General features: G+C 40.3%; 1 protein-coding gene across 1 annotated transcript in view; it reads right to left on the bottom strand.

Moving 5' to 3' along the window:
• The window catches only part of AGBL1 (AGBL carboxypeptidase 1), a 267818-nt gene that overhangs the window by 109737 nt on the left and 132585 nt on the right, over positions 1-25496 (bottom strand). Inside the window, exons 19-21 of the mRNA XM_063412721.1 lie at positions 19180-19309; positions 14473-14604; positions 10337-10513 (exon numbers count right to left, since the gene is read on the bottom strand). Coding sequence (XP_063268791.1) covers positions 10337-10513; positions 14473-14604; positions 19180-19309 — 439 coding nt within the window. The remainder of the gene's footprint in view (positions 1-10336; positions 10514-14472; positions 14605-19179; positions 19310-25496) is intronic.

Here is a 25496-nt window from a genome sequence, read left to right as displayed (position 1 = left end):
ATATTTAACAGTTACTGACACCTAGAAAATACCAAGGGACCAGATAGATTTCCAATCCTGTGATATTCTCAAATCCAGCCTGGATATTTTTCTGTTTACACAAACACAAGTTAACGGGCTTTGTACAAAACTGCCAGGGTGAAGCCCAAAGGCTTATGATGTACAAGAGGTCAAACCAGAAGAACTAACAGTCTCATCTAAGCATCAAAGCTTCGTGAATTTGCTATTAAAATTCTGATTGCAGTGCTTTTCCAACAACTGCAGCCTTCCCTACTACAGGGCAGGCTGCACCTGGCCATGGCAGAGGAGGGCAGGAGCACGGAGCTCCCTCTGCTCTTGCTATGACATCTGGAATATTTGCCAAGTCTATTTGCCAATATCTGAAGAGTCCAGACTTGAGACAGAATTACAGAAAGGCAGAGAGGCTGTGGAGCTGTGCTGTACAGGACATGTCACCATACCCAAGTTGCTGCAGTGGGAGCAGAATTTCCAGATGTGGCCTCGTGCAATACCCACCTTCTCTAGCTGGCTGACTCTGACTCTTCCTCGAGGACAAGCCCACCACCCAGCACAGTCTGCAGACTCCCATATGTTATTTGTGATGTTTAAAGTACCAGGCAAGGACATATGTTCTGATTTAAGCAAAAAAAAGTCAGCATTTGGTCAGTAAGGAAGGAATTCAGTACTGTGAATGCAGAGAAATAATAATCAGATCTGCTACACTGGGCAACTGGAAACTATTTTTGTGGTAGAAGAAACATAGAGAAAAGGTAACAATTAGTAAAAGAGTTCAGCACACCTGAAGAATAAATAAATCTGAATTAGAAACTAAACGAGGAAACGAACCAAACAGACAAGAGCTGGGTGGAAGCAGGATGTATCTGCAGATTTGGAGACTGAAGAGACTGAACAGACCATCCAGTGTGATTTTAGGGGAGACCTGACCAGGAGACCTGGATAACACAGGAGATAACAGAGGCAGAAGGATGGCAGTGAGCCTGGACACAGAGCTGACAGACAAGAAAACTGGGAACTACTGCAGCCGTGGGAAGCACATTATACAAGGATACAAAAACCATGGAAAGGAATATTAGATTTCAAAATACAGTTTATGCTTAATAACAGACAGCATACACATGTTATGGACATCAAATGGTAGAATGCACTGCTGCAGGAAGCCCTGTCTGAAAAAAGATTACAAAAGGGAATGAAAAAGTGACATAATTATTCATGGATGATGTAGCTCATTATTCAAAGTTTTTTAAATGATAATCAGGGTTCATGTTGTAGTGCATGAAGCAAAGGAGAGGCAGGTCAGGCTGGCAGGATTATTTCCTTTCCGTGTCTTAGTGTAATTGAATCAGTTGCCTTACGGGCAGGTTTTGTTTTCTTCAGAGCCATGAGGAAACAGTGTCTGCATGAGGCAGGATACCTGATTATATGGACCAGTGATCTGATCCAGCGTGGCAAATATTATGATCCTATGAGGAAAGAAACTCATCTTTACAGAAAATCCTGTAATCAAAAACTTTGAACTTCAGATGCTTCTAAAAATCCATGCACAGTCAAAGGCAAACATGGCTCTTTTAGCCTGTGCTTTTCCACCTACCCATTCTTATTTTCCATGCCTGAGGAGTTCATGATTAGACTAGGAGCTTCATCAAAGGGCAATTTTCAGCTGCCAAATAGATTTGTACAATAAATCCACACGGGGCCAGATTAACAAGCAAAAGAGACATCAGAAATCAAAAAGCTAGCTGCTGTAATTCCCCAGAAAACTTGAAAGGATGATGTGCAATGATATTTGGGATTTTAAAGGGGCACCATGGAAATGCAGTGGTTCATTTTCATTAGGAATGTTGCTTTTCTACTCCTTATCCTTCCCAAGAGGTTTTTCTTTAGAAGACTGAGATCCCGTGGACATCCAAGGTCACGCCATTCCGGATTTCTTAGAGGACTTCAAATAAAACAGTAACATTTCATCCAGAAAAATCACATTCAGTGTGTGTGACTGTAGTTGTCTGATTTGTCAGTATAATATTTTAAACAGAAAATGAAAAATAATCTTTAAACATTGATTTTGCTTTATTTTTATACTTTTTTTTGTTTCCACTTGTAATTTGTACTGTGAATGTAGTTAAGGCTCTAACATTTGAAGTCAAACCAGGTCCTCAGCTATGCCCATAAACTGAATAAATACAATTCAGAGATTAGCCTGACCATAAATTGCTAGGCATTTTCAGCCTCCTGGCACTACAAAAGACTGTTTGACTTCTGAGCATGACAGCACTGATTTTAATAGTAGGACAGCTTGTTCCTCCTTACAGCACATGGACAAACCTACTCCCTCAATCACAAGGTGACAGCATTTGTTGTTCTTGTGTCTCCACATGAGTACACTGGTTTTGTTCATTTTCAAATGGGGACACGATAGCAGTCACTTGTCAGCAGGGTGAAAATACAGAGGTGAGCCACTGATTCATGTCTTGTTCCCTCACAAAATGCAATCTCTCCTCCATGCAACCCCAAATGCAATAGCAAATAGCTTTTTTTGCTTCAAGTGCCTGGGCTGCCCAGATTGGTAATGTCAAACCCTGGGATTCTGCAGTCTAGTCCTGTTCTCTCAAATGCTGGAAGATGGATGTGACAGGACACTTGCACTTCTGATTCTATGGAGTCTTGCTGTTCATCCACTTGGTAGAGAAACAGTTTGATAACCCCTGTCAGTACCTATCGCCTCCTTTCTGGAGTACAGATTTGAAATATGGGAAGACTGGCTTGCAACCAAGTATCTGGGAAGTGCAAAAGCAGCTGAGGGGGAAAAATCCTTTAAACAAACGAGAAACCTCAGTTGTTTACAACACACTGGGGGAAAAAATAAAATCTAAAGGAAGAACAACATTCAAGACAAGCATTATTCAAGATGATGCCTGTTTTCCACTCCCCAGCCCCATGGAGCTTGCAGTGTCCCTAGGTTTAACAAAAAGCCAACTACAGCTAGGATACACCATTAACATTGCTAGCATCATAAGCAGGTGAAAGGAATGCAAGAGATGTTCAGGATTTTTTGGAATAAGCTGTCCAAGGGTGAGTCCCAAGCAGAAGAAGTTGGTAAACAGCAGAGCTAACACAACTGTGTGACAGTGAAAAAGGGTGGACCAAAAAAGAGGTGCATGACAGCTCTGCTTTTCTATTCTACATGCCAGCCATGTCCACTGAATCTCAACAGGGCTGGATACCTCCCAGCTTTGCAGAGTCAAATCTATTATGATCTCACCTCTGTTGTCATATTTGATTGTGCTATAATTTAACCATATGGCATGGGACGTCTTCTCAAGGTCATAGCAAGTCAGAGATACAGATGCCTCAACATCTCAGGAGAAAGAATTATCAAAATAGGATGTGAAAAATTAATTTAGTATCTTTGCTCATGATCCAGTTAGCACCAGTGACCATCTTGTGTCATACATACAAAAGGAAATTAAGTCCAACATATCTTTCCTTGAGTGCTCAGCAATAAGGAATAAAATACTGTTTCCCAGTGCCCCTGATAATTCTTACATTGGGTTTTAGTGCTTCCTGTGTGCTTTGGGGACAGGGTGGCTAAAGAAAGCTCTGTGCTGTCCTTCTCCAGTATCTTTCTCCCCTGTTTCAAGTAACAATGTGGGTTCAAGCACAATGGAACATTCCTCCACCCCCCAACACTCAGAACAGCAAAGCAGATGGGCTGAGCGACAGCTGAAACCCACTGCAGCTGGTGCCGGGAAGGACTTTTTCCAAAACATCTTTCAAGGCAGGGTCCACGGAACACCTCCCCAGACTGACCAGTGCAGGCAGCACCACTGCACAGACTTCTGGAAAGAGTCAGTGAATCCTTCGGCCGTGGTAGGGAAAGGTTTTTTTGTCTGTGCAGCAGCAAACTCTGCCCACTGGACTAAGGGCCCACAGCTTTCCCAGAGTCATTCACAAAACACCAGCGTTTGGCAGACATGGAAAGAAGGGCTGAATGTTCTAAGCAGAAACTTTAATACAGTTACACTAATGCTAGAAAATGGGTTTTAGCCCTGTGTAGGGCTGGAAATCCCCAAACCAATTCCCCTGTCAAAAAAAACCAAAACAAATCAAAAACAAACTACAAAAAACCCCAAATCAAAATAAAAAACCCACACAAACCAAAACAACAAGCAAACAAAAAAACCACCACAAAAACCCCAGACATAAGCCTTCCTCAGATGTGACAATAAGAAAAATGACCCTACTCAATGACTGATCTTTTCCAAAACAGCAAGGTTAAACTGACTCTGGAATGGATCAGGAAATGGGAAAACAGAGTATGGAGAGCAGCATTACCTTGTTGTAAACTTTACAGAATAATTTAAATGCATATAAATAGCCCTCCCATATGGCAACACTGAGCACCCTCAACAAAAATTAGCAGATGGTAAAAACATCCATGACTTTTGAGAACAGAGATGGTATTTACACCTCTTGTAGTATTGGTAACACCATCTCTGCCTTAATACAACTGTCTTAGTCCCCATCAAGAAAAATGAGATCTGCTGGGGTGGTCCTACAGGAAAACTCTGGTTTTCATGTAGATATAAGGCCAAAGAATCCCTACAATGTTCTGTAATTTGCTTTTCCAAACAATCTGAGAGCCTAAATCAACACACCTACAAACAGATCTGAGCATAGTTAAGGTTTGATTGCTTAGTTAGCATCCTGTCAAAAAATAAAACAAACAAACCAATTAAAAACACTTAACAAGGGGAAATGCTCCCGCAGTTCATGTAAGAATTTCATATAAGAACTTCATATAAGAACCTTGCAGATTTAAGTATCTACAAGAAGGACAAACAGCCACCCTCTCCTGATTTGTTTGCTCAGAAACCTCTTCTCTCTTCTTCCCCCACTTCCTAAATACCATTAGTCCCTACAAAGCTCTGTGAAGTGAGGCCCACCAGCCTAAAAGGTACAATTAGAATATCTTACAAAATGAATCACCAATCAATTAGTGCCAGGGGTGGGCGGAAATAACAGAGGCAGGAAAATAAAGAAAATAAGATGCAAATTTTGCCTTGGGTAACAACGTAAGAAAAGGAAAAAATCAACACCCTTAATTTGAAACATCAGTCTTTAGATTAATATTAGATAACTATTTTTTTTCTATACTTTTCTTGCTGTTACAGCTGCTTCCAATTTGAGCCACTTTGGACCAGAACTGGAAGCAGACCTATCAGAAAGAAAAATTATCCTTTCTTACTCTCAGCATCTGCTTTAGAATGAGATCTCTAGAGCACTGAGGGTCAGCTAAAGAACACACATTGTAGAGATGATTTTTTTTAAAAAAAAGAAGCTTTTGAATGCTTTTGAGACTTACTCATATTCAGGAAAAGTATAAGCTCTGGGGCTCAAAAGAAATCAGAAATGGCAAAGAATCTGTAAGACTTGCAAAGATGATGTAATCATTTTCCAGAAATGTACACCAGAAAGCATAGAATATGTCCCATTTCTTTATTTTTTCTGTCTACAACTACTTATCAGGCATCCTTTATGGCAAGAGTATTGCTGAAATTATTTTTGTTGGTGGTTGAATACTGGCAACAGGCCAAATTAAAATAATCTGCAAGTTTGTGCATCAGACTTCCAATTACAAGAACAATATACATCTTACTGGAGAACAGAAGCAGCATCATGTGACCTGCAAACGCCATCAAAACAACTCAATTTCTGACTATTAACTGTAATAAACTGCTTATGAATAAAACATACCTAAAAAATTCCTCTCAGAAATTTGGTAAGTAATCTTCAAAAGTAAGGAAGATAAAGAAAATATTTAATTGTGCACTGATAATTATGAAAAAATAGTGCTGCAGTTCAGTGGTCAATCATACATGGGTAAAAATTTGGCTCATCTGGGCAGAAAGAGATCAAACCAGAGCTGGCCTCCTCTGAAGGATGAGAAAGAGGGGAGGCTTTCATCTTGGCATATTGCTTTAGTTCAGCCACTCTTCCATGGCAAATCACTGATTCATCACTCATTTAAATATGCCAACCCATGCTGATCAGGCTAAAGGGGACAGATAATATTAGATCTTCTAATTAGACTAACTCTCACCACTTCTATCTAGCAAAGATTAGAGTTCATATCAAGAGTGTCTATGAACTGCATGGCCACACTGCTCAGTGCTGAGGTCTCAGTTCCAGTGTCTCTGCAAAGGGAGGGCTTTTTCCTCTAATCAAGTCCTTTTGAGAGAAAATTTGGGTTATTTCTATGACTCAGAAGAATTAAAATGGATAGGAAAAAAAATCTTATTTCTCAGCTCTCCTAAAGCTTTCTTCAAAGAGGGATCTGTACCAGCAGTAAAATCTCCTTCATTGGATATTGTCAAGATACCTGCAATAATTTTAAAACTCATTTGGTTACTCCTTGATGTTTATAATCTGTTTGAAGCAAAAAGCTAAACTCTGTTTCCAGTAGTACTTCAATTCCTCCATCAGGCACACCATGCCAAGGAAACTGCTCTTCCAACATAACATGTCCACACAGAGCATGAAGCTCAATTTTTTAGATTAGCTGTATCACCAGGACATATGGTTTGGAACTCAGCTGCACACCCTGGCACTAAAGGTATTAACTTGGAGGATGATGGATGCAGTAATGAATGGAACAGCACAGTGGAATATGCTTTGGAAGGGCCCTAATTAGCAGGCGAGGTAACAAGGAATCAGGAGGAATGGTGAGAGTGTGACATGACAGAGCAGTAAATTCTTCTGGGGTCATGGCTGGGCCTGCTCTCAGATCTCCTCACAGCACAGCCTTGCATTCAGACTTCTCAAAACCAAAAATGAGAAGGGGGCTCTGTATCCCACAGAAGGGAGGCAGCAATTGAAACCTGGTTAAGCTGCAGGGGTAAAATCTCCAATGAGGGACCAATGCAGACAGTGATCACATGAGCAAAGAAATGATAAGGTGTTTATTATTTTATTATTGATATTTTCTGGTTTGACCACCGGGCTGCAAACTGGCAGAAACAGGAGGCAAAATTCCCTGTGAAACTTCGTTACTTTGTTTTTAGCTACTTTCAAATGGAGATAGGGCTCCTCCAAGATTGATTTGGGCAATCCAGACAAGATGAAAAAGAGTTTGAATATTTTACCACCACCTTTTCTTGTTCCTAGGTTGAACAAAACCTTAGATAAGATCAATAGTTTCTTTAGTTTTATGTTTCGCTTCCTTAAGGGTAGTTGGCTTATTGCATTTCCATTGATCACACAGACAGGGAGATTCGTCAGACAAACCATCTCTTTTCTCCTTTCATTTCCACCCTCCTCTCCATTTGAAATCAAATGGCTTAAAGGAAGCTGGGGTCACTATTGTTTCTCATTTACATATCAATAGTACCCAATTCCTGCCTTATCTTTCAGTTACTAAAGTATTTTAAAACTTCTGTCCAAGAGAGAGGACACACATTCCAGGGGAAAAACCCTCACAGCTTTTCTATCAGGAAAACTAAATTCTGGTTTGCCTCAGCCCTTCCTCGACCTGTGGTGAGATGAGGTTACCCTAACCCTAACCCACCAGCCTTATACAATTAATATTTTAACATCTTGTAGCCTCTCTACAGCTTTCTGGTTCTTCCTAAATCTTTTGGACCATTCCCATCAGATGCCAAGTGCTGTACCTGTGCTCACAGACAGAAAAGCAGCTGCTTCAATGAATTCCTTGCTTGAATTGAAAAGAAAAAAAAATAGCTTGAGAGCTGAAAAATCTAAAGACAGGTCTGCTGCTGCTCTCTAATAGAAGTCTGACCACTGAATCACTGAATGATGCTGGATTTGGGAGCCTCTGCTGCATTTATCAGGATATTTTATATCCTAGCTGTTGTTTGTACTGTACTTCAAGGTGTAAAAGTAAAAAAAAACCATAAGGGTGTACCAGTCCAGGGGATATTCTGGATATATCCCTACAGGGAGATCGGTCATATGCAATTGAAAAACAGACTCAACGATCCACAGTTAAACAAATCTTCCAAAGCAAATGTCAGAAAGCCTAAGTACAGGACGTTGACACCTTCTTTGTGAGCATTAGTGTCATTCCACTGCCTAGACACACATCCAACTTCAGGGTGCAAGAGTGAAGAACTCGTGTTGAAGCCACTAGAAAAACATGACCTCTTATGTGATTAATTTCCAGTTTACAAGAATGATTTTAGAGCTCCAAGATGCTGATGAAGTAGCTTTGATAGATGGAAGCTGAGGATTAAATGGCATTTATGGAACAAGATCTTCAGTTTAGTCTGTCAATTCCACACTTACTAATTCACTTGTAAGAGCAAGTAAATAGGACCAACTCTAAAGACCACTTAAAAGAAGAGGAGATAGCTTGTAAGTATCAATTTTCTGGAAGAGATACTGTATGTATTTATTTGCAGTTCCAGCACAACCAACATAAGAAATTATATTCTATTTGGATGCTAACAAGTTGGGTAATTAGTGCATTAGGAAAAATATAGTGGAAATACTTTAAATCTGCCGGAATCACAGAAGCTGCAATAAGTGTTTGTGTTATCCTTAGGGTAGAGAAATGGTGAAGGAATTCTTCATAATGGGAATACTCATGTATCCTCCATCTTTGAGATAAATAATAACCCTAAATGAAAAAAAAAAGCTTAAAAAAACAGACAAGAATATGTGACCTCATAAACATAACCCAGTGATCCAGCTGAGATTCAGCTTTTCAAGGCACTCATAATGGAAATTTCAGAACTGATTTACAGCTTTCAGACTTCCTTGAGAGCCATGGGAACACTGGATTCTCTCACCAGTCACAAGCCCTCAAATGTGAACCTGCTCTTGTCCTCAGTGGCTGGTTGTGGCCCTGATCAGTGACAATAAAGAGGACAAGAAGGAACATAGAAAATAATTTCATACATTTTAAGAGATTTCTCTTCCTACTATTTTAAGCATTTAATGACACACAAGAAGCAAGTTTGGTCAAAGACCTCACAGATGCTGATGGAGAACAAGTCATTAGGTATCGATGAAATCTGATGTGTCACTGGGTTTAGATCTTGCTGTGGTTATCTAAGAAATCGGTGAAATCCTCCTCTACAGAGATCATTTGGAGCTTTGTCATTGATTTCACTCAAAGCAGATTTCCCCCCACTGTCTAAAAAGATTCAAACCCACTGTCTTGACCTGTGGTGCCTATTAAAAAGCCATTAACACTTCTCAGGAGTAGGGAGTGTTAGATATAATTGCCCTGGGCATTACACTCTCTTGATTTTGACTGTCTGCCGTTTTTTAATCCTGTCTTTCCTGTCCTGGAATTGATGTGAGTATAGAAGAACATGGTTAAAACAGCAGCTGAATACTTCCTGCTACATTCTACAGAGAGGTAAAAGGATTAGTATAGAGCTTACAAAGATAATAATTTGAATGCCTTATTAATTAATTGTTATTTGTAATAATGGCTCTTTCCTTAAGGGTCTTTCAGGATCCTTAACTGCTTATTAATGTTGTACAGATAAGGATTGCTCCCTAGTGGAAGAAATGAGGTGGAATGTAGAAGCCTTTCAAATGAAAGCAACAGGTTTGGAATAAGAAAAAGCAAAGAAATTAATCATTTGAATGAATGGAGAATTACGATCACTCAAATACAATTACCCAACCTTATCCTGTATGCTTCAAAACTGCCAGGAGATCTCCCAGAATGATGCCTGATGCATTTGGTAAAAGTGCAGCCCTTCCTACCAACCTCATCTGATGTGGAATTCAGGTCTGTCTAGATCACAGTCTCAGGCATAGCTCAGATTCACTGGCATCTGTCAAAAGCAGCCTTAGATTGGCTACCTCTGCCTGTCAGGAACAGAAAACTCCAAATGTAGGATTTTCAGTGGAGGCTCCTAAATTTAGCCACTTAGGCAGTGAACCTGTACCAACGAGTATTCCAGTTTATTACCTTTGAATTAGGCTCAGAAATGTCCATATAACCTGCAAGAATTTTTATTACAAGACTGGAGAAAGCCCTTGTAAGGATAAGTCCCGATATCATCCCCAAAACATTCCTTTCTTCAGCTCAATGTGTTTGGCTGCAGACTGGAGTTCCCTTTTATTTCCCTGCTGAATGAAGCCTCAGAGAGGAACTCTACTTTCTTGGCATGGAAGGTAAAAGAATGAAGGGCAAAAGAATGAGATTCTTCTGAAAAGAAATTCTGGCTACATGGGTCTGGAGAGAGCGCACTGTGCACACAGCAAAGGCCATCTCCTCCATCCAGGCTCATGAGATGTGTATTAGGAGGGTGGCAGAGGGTTTTTTGAAAGGTTTACTCACTCTGTAGAGTCCGTGGCTGCAGCTGCAGTAGGTGCTTTCCATGGTGTAGCTCCTCAGCACCCCCATTTCCTTCCACACCACCACACGGGCTGTGGATGCCCGGGACTTCTCCACCAGGAAGCTGCAGCTGTTCATGACAAATGCAGGGGCCACTTTATCCAGGATTTTGGGAAGAGTCTAGGAGAAAATAAATTGCACAGATGTGTACATGTTGATATCATACACACACATACAGAGAAACCTCTGTTTTAATGAGTCAGTAATCAAATCTATCCATAGACACTGAGAGCTCCAACCAGTGCATTATCTCCATCCCATGTGAAACCCTCAGATTTGAACTTTTGTTTCATTCCAAAGACTAAAATGCAAAACTTCCATAGACTTGATGTATCTCACTCAAATTCAAACATTTGTACACCCAATGGTTTGGGTGAAGTGCTGAAATCAGTTTTGTTCTCAAGCTGCTTCAACCAACCTACACCTTCTTGTTGAGCTGCCAAGAATCACAGCTCAGCACCTGACATCACTATCCTCCCCTCTATAGTTCTATTACATCTCCTCCCACCATAAATCCAGGGTCTGACAAAGGATTGAGCCATGGGAGGAATTCTGTCTGAAGCTGGTATACAGCAGAGAAAGGGAATCTGTTTTCTTGTAGAACGTCACACAGGATAACGTGAAAATAAAGCTCAGCATTTAACTAACCTGCATTGAGAAGCAAACCAAAATACTTTCTTCCAGGTCCAAACAATGTCTTTTATACAGTTCACTTAAAGAATCACAATAAAAAGTAATAATAAAACCAGCAAATATTATATCTTAGCCCTGAGTGATTTTCTTACTCTCAAAATCGTATTTCCCAACAAAGTCCATAAACACACCTGAAATATCAAATATTCCATCAGCGAAGAAGCAACAATTACTTAGTCATTACAGAGAATAAATGTGTTATTTTTACACTCTATAAAAATAGATAACAGCTACATAGGGCATAGCTAGTGCTAATTAATAGACTGGACTGTTAAATACACACACACACGTGTGGGTTATGTCTGTGTCTGAACAGCAGTGCTGCTACACCAACCACAACATGTGCCAAAACACCATTTGATCCACCTAGATGACACCAAGTAAAATCAGAACACTCATTATTTCTTTTATGACACTTTTCTTTAACACCTGAACTGAATGAAATCTGACTGAAGGAGTTTCCACATATTGCTAGTGGCATTTACCCTTGAACTTCATTCAGTTTGGGTAGCGAAAATTAAGCAGCTACTTTTACTTTCCAGTAACCATCAGTTTCAGCAACTAATTCTGAGGAATTGTAGCTCTGTTCTTTTGGGCTTTACCTCACATCACTGTATGGGAATATTTGGTTTGAAAGTGACAGAATAATGTATTTTCCTAAAACATGCTTGCTATGAGTGATACATATTTGGGCTAAACTACTTTGCAATATCTCTTACAAACTACTTAACCATACATATCTTTCATTTATACATATTTCATTTTTCACTATATTTTGGCTGCAGCCATCACTGGTCTCCTCCAGTTCCATAAGGTCCATCCTTCAGATGAAAAAACTGAGGTAGAGAAAACTAGAATGAAGCAAAAAACTTCACTTCAAATCTGAGACCACCTCAAGCTTCAATCTTAAGTCAAGATCTCCAGTGTGTTACTGAGAGCTGCAGCACTCTCTTTCCTGTGGGCACACTGAGCAGAGAAACCTTGAAAATTCACTTCTTGCCTTTAATAAAGCATCCAACATTTCTGCACTGCCTTCAGTCCTGCTACTTGCTGCACAGAGCTCACAAAATTGTATGGCTTCATGCACAGCTTCCAGGTTTTCCTGGATTTTGACTAAGAAACTAAAAAAATGCAGCAGAACCATATAGCTGAGGTGTTTATAAGCCTTAGCACAACCATGAGACCCAGTTAAACCCTATGTGAACAATATGTGCCCTTATCTGAACCCATACACAAAATTTTGTAAATTTATCACATCCAATACAATAATCAGAACCCTAATCTAGTTTAGCTTTTTAGAGCAATTCAAATTATATGCATAATCAATCTTTTTCTTTTGATTAAATAAAAATACTGGCAGGTAACAGTAATGTCTCTGTACACAGGACTCATTTAGAAGCATTAGCAAACCCGAATTTAATATTCTTTTCATTTTACCAACATTCACTGGATTTCACACTAATGGCTCTTTCTTCTCTATTGATTCTTCTCATTAATTATCTTTCAATAACATATTCTGTGTGAAAACACATCCCTTTAAAGGATGCTTTTATGACAGTGCAGCAGTGTGACTGTGTTCCGTGTCTCTCACGCAGCTGGATTTATCATGTGTGACAGCAAAGGAAGCTGCTCCACTTACACTGGACCCTGTCCATAAACCTCCAATCCCATTCAAAATGAATCAAATTATATTTCTTTACTAATGTCCCTGCAGAGATTGCTGTCGAAGGGGCCTGGAATGTTTATCAAAGGTTGGGATTATGATGCCAGTGCTGTGCAAGTCACCCAAGGCCACCAAATATTAAAGGCAAGGAGGACTCTGACTGTACATTGCCAAGGGCTACAGCTGGATCTATAACATATGAGGCAAAGGCTCTTCCAAAACCCATAATTTTCTTGAGGTATTTGGTTTCTGTTCCTGTGGAGAAAAATCAATCATGGAGGCCAGACTGATTCCCATTACCTAGAGGAGGCAGGAGAGAAACCTGTGCAGGCAGTGCAGGGAGCAGGTCTGAGGCAGGGTGGGTATCTGCCAGCTGGAATTGCAGAGGTGTCCCTGCACAGACCCAGTGTCCCCAGCCTAAGCAGGGAGAGGGTGACCCATAGGCTGGATCTGCAGCAGGCACCCACCTCCCATTTCATGCAAAAGCAAGGATTTGAGCTGTAAAAACCTGTCTTATGGGCCACTGCAGAGTGTTCTTGGACAGCCTTGGAGCCTTTCCTCATTGCAGATTCAGGTCAGGCTCTGAGTGCTGACTAACATTTGAATTCTGTCTGTGCAGCAGAGAGCCCTCCTCAGCCTTTGCAAGCCCCTGGAATTCAAACACTGCCAAAAATGTGTTTGAATTTTGTGGGAACCCTCCCTGCTTTCCTCAGGAATCAATGTTTGCCACTGGGACTCCTCACAGCCAATGCTGGGGTACTTTCCTCCAGTTAAGTTTCAGCTTTTCCTGTGCAGCTCCATAAGATGAGCATGGAAAACATGGCAATCTCGTGGAAGGATACTGAGTATTTATGCTGAAGTAGCAAAAATTATACAGAGGCATAAACTGACAAAGATTTTTCAATCTCTTTCAGGTTTGAGTGATCCAAGCTGTAACTCTATAATGAGTTTAAGGCCACAATTATGTTTTGTGAAATTAACATTTTTAAGACTAGAAATGGACCTTATATAATTCTTTATTTTTCCTGAAAAAACTTATTTAATAGGAAAATATCATTTAAACAGATACAAAAAAAAAAAAAAAAAAAAAAAAAGAGAGAGAAAGATGGGCAGGAAATCCAAAGAAGGGTTTGATGAACAAGACAGTCTCACAAAGCAGAAATAAAATAGATTTTAGAGTTTGTTCTAATTTAAAAAAAAAAAAAAAATCCTAGGTATGACACCAAGCATTTGTTCTGGAGATAGCTTCACTATGATCGATTTGGCAGCCATTGAATTATCTCATGTTTTCAGTAGGACCAGGAGCATTTTGTGATGAAGAAATTCAGTTGAATAGGACTGTGGGACACCATCATCTTCTCAGTTAACATTATGTAATTCCCATTTATTTCCATATTATGGGTGGGATGGTGAGGACAAAATTGTACATGTACTTAGAAATTATAAAACACACAAAAATATGTCTGTCCTATTAGCCAAATGTTATAGCTCATCGTTTTACTGAAACGAAATAAATTGCAAATACACTGTCAGGAGAAGGGTCTCTAATATCTGGTGCATGAAGATATAACATGTGATTAGAAATTCTCTGGATCACTATTCCTCTGGAGCAGGGAAAGTTTTCACACGATCACCAAAATTTCTGAGGTGACCTTATCTTAAATATTTTAAATATATAAGCACATACAGGCTGCTAATTAAGGAAGGAACCAAGTGGACCTACCCTGTAACCAACATCTTCTGTGACAACTGCTGTGTCGACCATGCAGCCTGCTTGCCACAAAGTCTCTTTAATGCTGCAGCCATAGAGAAACACATTCTTTTTCTGGGAGTGCCCATGGTAGTCACAGAAGACCTAGAGAGAGGAAAAAACAGGGCAAAATGTTGAACAATGAAAGGTTTCTTGGTTCTTCATAATAAGCACTATTGGACTAAGGCAAGGAGGTGTTAATGTTTTTTTTTTTAGGTCTCTTCAGAGTAGCTTAAACTCTGGGCCATGCCTTTGACCTCTGTCAGACTTCATTAGTCACTTGTATCTTGTTTTATTTATTTGATCTGACATGATCTCAGGGGTCCAGAGTCAAGCCTAGTGCACTTCTGTCTGCAGCAGAAATAAACATGACACCTGTGCAAGAATCCATGGCAACTCAGGAACCTAAGGGTTCATGAGAACTCCTGATACCACAATTTGTCAGGCTCTCTCTCTCCTCTAAACTCCTAAACTCCAGCTTTATCCTCATGAGATTTGAAATCTATGCCTTCCCAAGTGATTAATCATTGCTTTGTCATCTCTAAATTAAAAACCCATGCTACATAATTTTCAGGAAAATATAATTGTGCAATTGTATTGTCAGACCTTTGCATGAATCCCTGCAAGTCAAGCACAGAAAATGACCCATACTTAAGGCAAATAATCTCATTCCACACTAATCTACCTATCTATGTAATCCATCTCTCATGTCAGCTGTCATATAAACGGGACACAAGGCACATTCCCATTTTAGCGGAAGTTTTGATCGTCTTTATAGATAGATATTGATTCCCATGGAAATGAAAATCACAATTTAATGACCCGAGAGGTAAATATTGACCCAGGTCTTAGAGAATAATCAATCTCAGTGCCCTCTGAGATATGAAGTCGATGTACACATGGCTGTTACATATATCCTCCATGTCTTAATCAGGAATATTCAGAAATCTGCCAATGAAAATTTAAGAACCTCTAAAGAGAAGGAATTATTTCATTTAAACCAACAGCATTCACTATAGAATAGAAAGGAGCTTCAGGATTTCATTGAAACAATTTTCAAGGACTTATGTTGGAGACAAATGAATGTGTGTAGGAAGGTAGAGAAAAATTATGTATCCACGTAGAGATGGGGGAGAAATATGGGCTGCAAAAAATAGAATCATAAAATCGTTTAGGTTGGAAAATATCTCTAAAATCATCAGGTCCAATCATTAACCCAGCACTGCTAAATCCACCACTAAACCTTGTCCTCAAGTGCTACAACTACACATTTTTTAAATACCTCCAGGATGGCAACTACACCGCTTCTCTGGGCAGCCTTTTCCAATATTTGATAACTCTTCAGAGGAGGAATTTCTTCTTCATATCCAACCTAAACCTTCCCTGGCATGACTTGAGGTCGTTTCCTCTTGTCCTGTCAATTGTTGCTCAGGGGAAGAGACTGCCACGCACTCAGTGTCAGCCTGTCCCTGTCCTTCTGCAGAGCCTTCCCACCCTCCAGCACATCAACACTCCCACCCATATTCTTACCTAAATACATGCACAAGAGGGGAGAAACAGATGGAGAGCATGGGCTTCTTCTATCAACTGTTAGGGCAAGACTTACCCTAGTTTGCTTATTTACCAGCTCCACAGTAGCTAAGTTTAGCTGCAGCACGTCAGGGAGTTTATTTATCTGGGAATTGAGCACGTATGTTCCTTCAGCTCCTCTGACACTGGAGAGGCTGAGGCACACGTAATAACCGGCCAGATGGACAATTAAACACACCCCATAACTTACTTGCTGCTGCTGCTGTTTCCTTTGGTTTCTGTCCTGTCAGCTTCCCTTTCCACACCACCACACACCTCCAGATCTTTTTGTGGGGCTGAGAGCCTGCAGGTTACACACCTGAAGCATGTGAGCAGCCACCTACCCAGCAACAACCCTGACCCACACACAATTATCCTGGAATGCCTCCTTCCAAAGAGCTGCATTTATTAATTCTCTTAATGACAGCCATGGTTCCAGCTAGTGTTTCACCCAAGCTATCAGCAATACACAGTCATGGCTTGGGTTAACCACAGTTACCACCTAGAATGTATTTCTGTGAATATCAAAGAGGATTTTACAGCTTTTGTCTAATCTCAAGGAAGGGAACTCAGCTAAACTGGGTATCAACTACCTGCCAATTTACAAAATTACAACAACAAAAGACAATATATTATTTGCCTAAAATATTATTTACCAGAAACCACACATGTGATCAGAGAGTGGGGCTGCCTGATATGTAGCAGGTCTATAATTCTGCACCTCGAGAAGCCTGCAGACAGGTCCTTAGTGACAGATCTGAATTGAGACTTCTTTACTGGTAAAGGATTACCAAAGCCAGGTTCTGTAACTTGGCAGCTGGTTCAGGCCATGGAATCTTCCTTTGAGTGCCACCAGCTCCCACAGTAGAAGTGTCAGTGCCACAGAAAAAACTTTCATTCTATTTGCAAGTCACATAGCGCTACATTTTAATTAATTTTACTAGATCCTGCAGTCACTCCCAATGTTTATACTCAATTATTCTCTGTAGCACATCCTTCTGCCTGATTTTCACACCACAGGCCAGCTTATGTCTCACCATTCAGCCAAGGCTAAGAGATATTCTGGAGTCTGAGCACCCAACACAGAATTCTTCCTGGGATATGTCTGGGCAAACACTGAGCAAACTTGGCATCTCCCAGTGCTTTTTCTTCAGCCTGCCCTTCCATATGGCTGGGACACTGAGACACACAAACCAGTCAGACTCCCAAGCTCGCACTCACTGGGATATGACTCAAAGATATGTACAATTTTTCATCTATTTAAAGGTATTTGCCAGCACCGATCATCCTAAAGGTAAGGACTGCCTTCTAGCTCAAAAACAACCCTTCTTATGAGTCACAGAGCTAGGTACCTTTTAAAATAAAAGAAGTATATAAAGTGAAAAGCAAGAAAAGCTGTTGGAAAACAGAACTTTTTGAAGTTTCTTCTCTATTTTTGTGTCAAGTCCCTTTCTTAATAACATTGTGGCAGGACATTAAATGCCAGTTTTGGAGTAGACATGCTGTGTTTTTTTTCCTCTCAATGAGTACATTTTTGCAGGCTGTGCTTGTTTCCAAGCTCGATATAATGCTGTTGAGAGGCAGCAAACTCTGCTCAGAGCCTTCTGGTCCATTGGAAGCTCCTTTCTCCTTTTAGACCATCCTGCTCTTCCCTAGAGATGAGACTCTGCAATGTCCCAGTGCACCCAGTCTCTTGGTCTCAATAGGGCTCCCACAGCCAACAAGGTAAGCAAAAAAACCCATCATTTAACAACTGTTTTCTTCTTAATGAAAGAATTCAAGTGGCCTGGGTTTGAAGGCCTGCTAAAGTCCTTTGCTTTTCTCCTTCAAGCAGCTTTTCTTTGCTTTGAAGAAACTGCTTGCACAATCCTAGGATAAATTAAATCAAATCAGTTCACAGAAATCATTTGCCTATCAGTGAACTTGGCTCCATGGATCTTAGAGGTTAAAAGAAAACCCAATAAAAACAAACAAAAACACCCAAAAACACAAACTCTCTTCTGAAGGAGGGAAAAGGCATTTTTGAGAATGTATAAACTAAAATCAATGTATTCTTCAAAGGCAAAGAAAAATCAGTTTATGAAGTCTGACATGCAGTCTGTGAGTGAGGGAGATGGTAGGATCAATAGTCTTCCTTCACTCAACAACGATGAAAACTTGTACTGAGTATTTAACTTTATGCACCTGAATATGACAGGGAGGGTCATGTGTTAAAAGAGGCCAGACAGCAAATTACAGGGTAAAAGAAGACTCATCCTACACTGCTCTGAACTAAAGGAAAATATTGGTGACTCAATTTGCAATTCTGAGCTGAGTTTTAACAATACTCCTCAGCCTACAGAGATAAATTTCAGGGCTGTCAGCTTAGACAAAAACTAAATTACTGCAAGAAATCTTAGAGAAGCTCACAGACATTTTCACCTTGTTTGGGGCTTTTCTCACCAAACCCAGAGGGACTCTAGTGCACTTGAACATCTCCTGCCTGGCTGTAGCTACCACCAACAAACCTGCCAGTCTGTGTGTCCATGTCTGTTTGTCAACATTTGAAGCTCCTTGTGGTTTTTTTCCTCCTGGGGTCTCAGAATTATCTTTTCCTTCTGCTGGGGAACTGAGTAGATGGGATGGATCCCAGACCAACCTCATGAATTTCTGGTAGCCCCCAACCTCAAGTCCTTTTGTTCCCATTACCAAAACAGCAGGGAAGTTCACACACTTTGAGGGTCACTTCCTCAGTTTTTGTGATTGCATGCACTTTAGCACAGTCCATTTAGACTAAATCTTTTTGGAATTTCTCCTAATGCTTCCATGAAGATAGCAATAACCTAGTCATAATATTTAGCTTAATTGGAGTACTTTGAGGATATGAAGAGCTTTAAGAAATTAATTTTCTCATTTTTATTCCAGGTATTCAGAGATTCTGAAATTTGGAGTTGCTGGTTAGAAGATTCAATAAGTGATAAATATCCAAGACTTTCAAAACAAATCCACAAGATGAAAGCATATCAGGGCGTGATGCTCCCAAACCACTCCAGCTCTGTGACAAGACAGTTCACACAAGTACAATAATCAATCCATTCACAGAATCACAGAAAGGAACCTGGAGAGACTCACCAGAGGAGCCCGGCCAATGCTGCGCAGGTAATAGAGGAGACCTTTGGCGTGGTAAATGGTCGGGTGCAGCTGGGGGCTGGGGGTCAGCCACTGCCTGTTGAGGTCATCTCCACTCAGTGAGCAACGAAGGCTGAAACCAGGAAGCAACACATCACAGACTGGCAAAACCACAGCTGATTCCAAAGCATTTCCAGTCCTGGCAACCCATGGCTCAAGGACAGGGAATGTCAATAAACACAGATATAATGGGATGAAATGAACTAATAATCCATATTTTATTTTTCAGGTTCTTATAGTATATTAGTTTTACAATTTCCTTTCCTTCTAAGGCTCACAAAATTGCAAATAAATGCAGTTTTTCACTTACCTAAGAAGGCACAAACCAAAAGACCATTTAGAATAAAGTCTTCTGAAACATTCTAAATTCTGTGCTGTGAAATTCACACAGCTTGCATAGAGCACAGGCTTCTCATAACCCTCAGAGCAAACAGGCACATCCAACTTCTACTCATTCTAATTGAAGACAGGCACTCAAATCTCACTGACCACTGTGAAACATGAATGTACTTAAATGAGATGAGCTGGGTGTCTCATTTAAGCTTCTCTATTCACAAGAAATGTCTCTATCTAAAGCCCATCAAGGAGATCATGATGCCTGCTAAAGCATTATGTAGAACAATTACCCAGCTTCACTGCAAAGGCTGGATAAAAAACTAAACAAGAATCCCAGATCTGCACTGAGGAAACGTTTCCCTTAGTTAGTCACAACATATTCTCTTACTGACTCAATGAGCAGTGGAAGATTGTGCAGGATACTTGACCATGTGGAGCAGTACAGCACTGTGCAATTTTGAAAAATTTAACTAATCTCCACTGTTAGTGACTGTGTAGATGAGAGTCTTACACTCTTCAAAGGATTTGCTGTAATTTGGTTGATAATTTTCAAATCATGGTGTGGTGATAAAATTCAAGATTCCACCCTCCAGCATGTGAGGCATTGTAGTAGGTCCTCATCATGTCCAAACCATCCACTAGAATGTTTCTGGTGGCACTTTAAAATTGGGGTGCTTCTTCTTCAAAAAAGTTAAAATATCCTAAATGTTGGATGAATTTCTAGCTATGGAGTTGCATCCAGCTTTGCTGCGCCAACCTCTTAGAACAAATTAAAACATAAATGTACTAATAGAGATGAGTTCTGCTGTTGTATTGACAGAGCAGGGTGTGCTGCATGTGGCATCTTGGGCATTATCAATGCCTTGCAAAATGTTTGAAAAAAAAGGATTGTAAAGCAGGAATATTGTGGGGGGTTTTTAATAGGTGGGAATAATGGATATTTCCCTGTCATTCCTGGTTAAAAAGGGAAGACAAAGAAATAATGAGTCACTAAGAATATTTCGTGTATCTTTAATGTAGAAAAACAAGATCTTTAATGACATCTGGGGGCTTCTGGCAATGCTACAAGATCCATTCCAAATTTACTCTAGTTTCAGTTTTCTGAATTCCCTTATTTCCTCGTAATCCATACTTCCCATGTTACTCACTCAGCAAATCAGAAAACATTAGCAATAACTAACACTGGGGAAGTCAGCAAATGCTGCTGGGAGGCTTCTGCCAAAAATTCTGCATGAAAATGTGACAGTTACTGTTGTGTTTCTTAAGGGCTCTTTGGATAAAGTTACCTTTAGGCACACCTCTCCTGATCTTCAGGACAACAGCTGCTCAGCTGAGAGCAGCAGCTGTATTTCTGCCATGAATTTGTGAGCCTACACAGTTTCCCTTCGATAGGTACAATGCCACAGAATTGCATGACAAAACTCATCTTTCTCCAATGTGACCAGCAAAAAAATAAAACCCAAATGATTCCTTGACATAAAGCTGTGATGTCTTCCTCCATCGTAATTATACCAGGGAGCAAAATTAATTGAGAATAACAAAAGGAATTTTCATTCTGAAGGAAAGAATAATGGCTGGACTTGTTTTCCAATGTTTAATTTAATATCAAGAAGGAGAAACAGAAGGGAGTCTTCTTGTTTCCGACCTACAGAAAATAGTTTTTCGATATTGTCATTTGTCACAACCCAAACCTACTATATCCCCCTTTCCTGTGGGAATTGATATTAGTTAATGCCTGATCAAACCATCCACACTTTCCATTGCTAAAATGCTCTGGTACACACTGCAGAAGTCCTACATAAAGGGAGAAATAAGCAAGGGAATAGAAACGTGACAGCTGAAAATTACTGCTAAAAGGATTCAGTAAATACAGAGACTAATATTAAACCACTGCCATACTCAATTTTTATTTTTTGGACTAAACTAAAAGCTTCTAAAAGGGTTCATTATTCCTTCAGCAATTATCAAGAAATCTGGTGATCTGTCACATAGGAAAAACTCCTAATCAAGTCCATAATGCAATTTACCAATTCTGTTGCTCTGACACAAATTATGACTTTTTCCAGAGGTGGCTATGATGAGACAATCCCCAGCTCTGCAGTTCACAGGTGCTGCTGTGCTTAGTATTAGTTTAAGAAGTCTAATCCAACTCTAAAACAAGAATTTGGAAGTTCTTATGAACTGTTTGGAAAGAAGGTAACATCTCTACATAAAGCCAAGAGCTAGGAGACAAAGTTCAGCTTTGTCCCTTCGAAGATTAACATCTCTGCTCATTTAAAGCTTTAAATATTAGCCCTCAGCTTGGCTATATCCACAGCTCTTAAGGACATGCAGAACTCAAATTTAATTACAAGAGACTGATATTTCCCACCCTGCTCTGTCCTTCCTTCATTCTGCTAAAATTTGTTTACTTTTGAACATGCCCATTCCCTGCCAGTCCTGTTTCTCCTTATCCCTGCATTCCTCCTCTCTCTTTCCTCATAGTGATGACATGCACAGATAATGGTTTTGCCCGTTATGCTCTGCAGCCAAGGGTGAAGGTAAAATATTAAGCTGATTTCAAATGCTGATAGCAAATAAAGGGACCGGAGAGCTGAGACTGGCTTTGAATGTTTGGCAGGATTTAATGAAATTCACTACTCAAATCCAAGGCCTTTCTTACAACACTGTTCCGTGCTATTATATTTGCTTTAAATGCTTTACATGCCTTTTCTCTTTTGCAGCATTAGCAGGACTGCATGCCACCTTGGATGGGACTAGTGGCAGCTTACAAAAACAATTGCCAGAAAAAATTCCAGTAACAAACATCACTTCTGTGGCTCTGTATAAAGTACCTGAAATTCTGCTAATTGCTATGTATCTTCAACCTAAGTGCATTACCCAGAGATATCTCAAATAATTAAACTGGGATTCTCTTGTTCAAAAGCCTGATCTGTTTGTTATAGTCCTCCCTCCTCCTCCTCCACTTTTATATGGCCAAGACATTTTGGCTTCGAGGGCAAAGTAACCTCAGATACTGCACAAAACCCTGCACAGACCATGTGTATGGATTAGGAGATCCTACATGAGGCTTGATAAGGTCAGTGGAACATTTCAGCTGACTGCAATAAGCCTGTGTCCCACAAAGGTACAAAAATGGCAGGGGATGAGAAACACAGAAACACTGGAAAAACAAAACTGAACAGCGTTGTGGAGTAAAGAGATTGGGGATAAGAATAATACACAAGGTATTACACAAGAAAGAATGAAAGGAGAGAGAGAAAAGTCACTTTTAAAGAAAATATGTTGCTGTGCTTGGAAGATAAAATGTTTCCCAGTCCCCTGTCCATAACAGATAAAAGGCAAGACAGGAGCCATCATATTGAATGACTGATGTCAGGACTGATAATAACAGCACCTGGGGCACAGTGAAATATAAAATCTAAAGGGATGCACCATGTTTGATATGTAGAGAGAAGCATCACCATTCACTGTGCATCTTAAAAGCAGACAGCAGTACCAGTGTAGGATGAGAGTTTCTGTATAAAAGGCAGCAGGCACAAGTAAACATCAAGATGCCATTGAGCAGCATGAGGCAGCTTCAACCAGACACAGCATGCTGGACTGTATAAATAACAGCAGCCTAGGATGAAAACTGAAATATTTGTATTAAGTTGTTATGGTCCTGCCATTCAGAAAACCCAGAGCAACATGGAGAAAAAAAATAAGATGGATAGAAAATCCTTTATTTCTCTTCATTTTAAATCTTTCCAGAGGTCAAGACTTGCTGATGTGAGGAAGCAGCAGCAGCAGCAAAGCCCTCCTTCATATTGTAATGCAAGGGGTCAGAAATAGAACCATTATTTTCTGGCTTTGACTCTGGCTTTGTTCAAGTCCATGGACTGAAATCATAATGGCTACAATGCATCCTGATATGGCCCTGTGATGCCAGTGATTATTCCAGAGATGGAATATCACCAGAATAATGTAAATTCTGGAGGCTTTACAATGAAACAGTTGTCACCAACATTACTGCAGTCAACAATTTGTTTTCCATCCTTCTCTTTCCTTCTGACTGCAACATGAATGCTAAAATGTGTATAATAGAACCAGGCTCAAGAACAGTTTATCTTCCCAACATAGCCAAAACAAATGGGAGTCCACGAGCTACAATCCCTACTCCATATTTCTTTTCTTCAAGTTGTATTTCATTCTTATGTCCTAATCACACTCCCACCCTTACTTAAGGATGACCTACTGCTAATTGTCCTCAAACCTCACTTGCACCACATCTTATTACCAAACTGTTTTTTATGAAGATTAAAGACCACAGTTAGCATTGGAGCACCGAGGCAGGCTGGCCCTGATGATAAAAAACAAGCCCAAATATCAGCTTCTCCTAAGAGATCCCCATAAAGTACCAAACAATGGTGTTTTTTCAATTGCACTGTGAAATGCTGCCTATTTATTTTATCACCAAACCTTTAAGAGGAAATTTTTCATTACTCTCTTCTCTGTTTTTTTATGGCACCTTGCACACACACAATGCCAGACTCACGTCCTGAGTGACACTTGTGCTACCTGGGTGCCAACAAATTTAAGGGTGCCAACAAAATGACTTGTCTCATTCCAGCCCGTGGCTGCTGCAGCACCCTCCCCTCCCAGCACTGACTGATTATTCCATGGTGCACAATTCTTCCTCCTGGACAAACACTATCCTGAGATATCACTCTGCCAGTTTTTTCCTGCCTCCCTACAGCTGAACACTGATACTAATTAGAGTAATGAGCCCTCAGCGTTTCACCCGCTGCATCTGACTGATTTTGTCACAATGGACAATTCCTGCTTCCCAAGATAAATGCTGCAATCTGTGCTCTTCCCGTTCTGTACCCTATCTCTAGCCTTGCTCAGCTGCCTCTGATGGAAAGGCTCCTTTTCTCTCTCTGGACACGTTTCATTAAGTCACACTTGGTCACAAATCACTTGGAGATGCAGAACGAGATCTGCCTCACCCCAGCTGATGCTGCCAATGTCACAATCAAATTAAGACAAGGAGTTCTCCTGCTCTGCTGGAAGGGTGAGCAAGCAGCACTGTCAGGGGTGAGCCAGCATCCCCCCAGTTCCACACCAAAGGAAGCCCAGCTCATTGCCATTTCTTCTATTTGTAACAGCAGTAATCATTCAATAATGATAATTCATTCACCTGCAGTTCCCCACACTTTCCATTGTCTATGAGAAACTATCTATGAGAATCTATGAGAAAAGTTCAAGTAATAGAAGTTTTGTGCTATTTTGTGAAGGAGCAAATAAGGATTCAGGGAACAAATAAAAACTGGGTTATCATCCACGACACGGGGTCATCTCAAGAGTCTTTTCTGAGGATACTTATTCAATAAAAAAGCCTAAGAACACCATTCTTTGACACTAATTTTGGGTGAAAATTTCACTTTTGAGCTCTTATAACAAGTATTGACCTTTTGCAAAAAATGTTGACTTTTCCTCACCAATCCAATGCCAATTCCCCAGAAAACTGGTTTGGTTTTCTGCCAAAACTCCAAATTTTACTATCTTAAACATCAGAACTGTTTAAGGAGATGTCTGAGAAAACATGGATTTGAGGTTTCTTAGGCACCTGCTCCTCTCTTTCAGAGCACCTCCTTCATGGGGCACATTTTCCCTAAATGCAGCATCAAGACCTGGTGACAGCAACTCGAGGAGAATCCGAATCACGATGCAAGATGGGAGTTGTAGTTTGGCTGGAGGAGCCTGGACAAGGGCAGCCAAACAACTCCCAAACAGCACCGTGATGACACTTCCAAATGGAAGTACTCTTTTTAAATAGGAAGGTTTGGCTCCAGTTTTGATTATCCATTATTCATAGAAGAGCTTAAGCTTTCCACTGGTGGAAAAAAACAAACAAAAAACCCTGAAAAACATTATCCCAA

The sequence above is a fragment of the Prinia subflava genome, chromosome 15 (genome assembly GCF_021018805.1).
Source record: "Prinia subflava isolate CZ2003 ecotype Zambia chromosome 15, Cam_Psub_1.2, whole genome shotgun sequence".
In the NCBI taxonomy this organism is placed as follows: domain Eukaryota; kingdom Metazoa; phylum Chordata; class Aves; order Passeriformes; family Cisticolidae; genus Prinia; species Prinia subflava.
The sequence above is the reverse complement of the archived record's forward strand: the minus strand, read 5'-3'. Positions and strand labels throughout refer to the sequence as shown.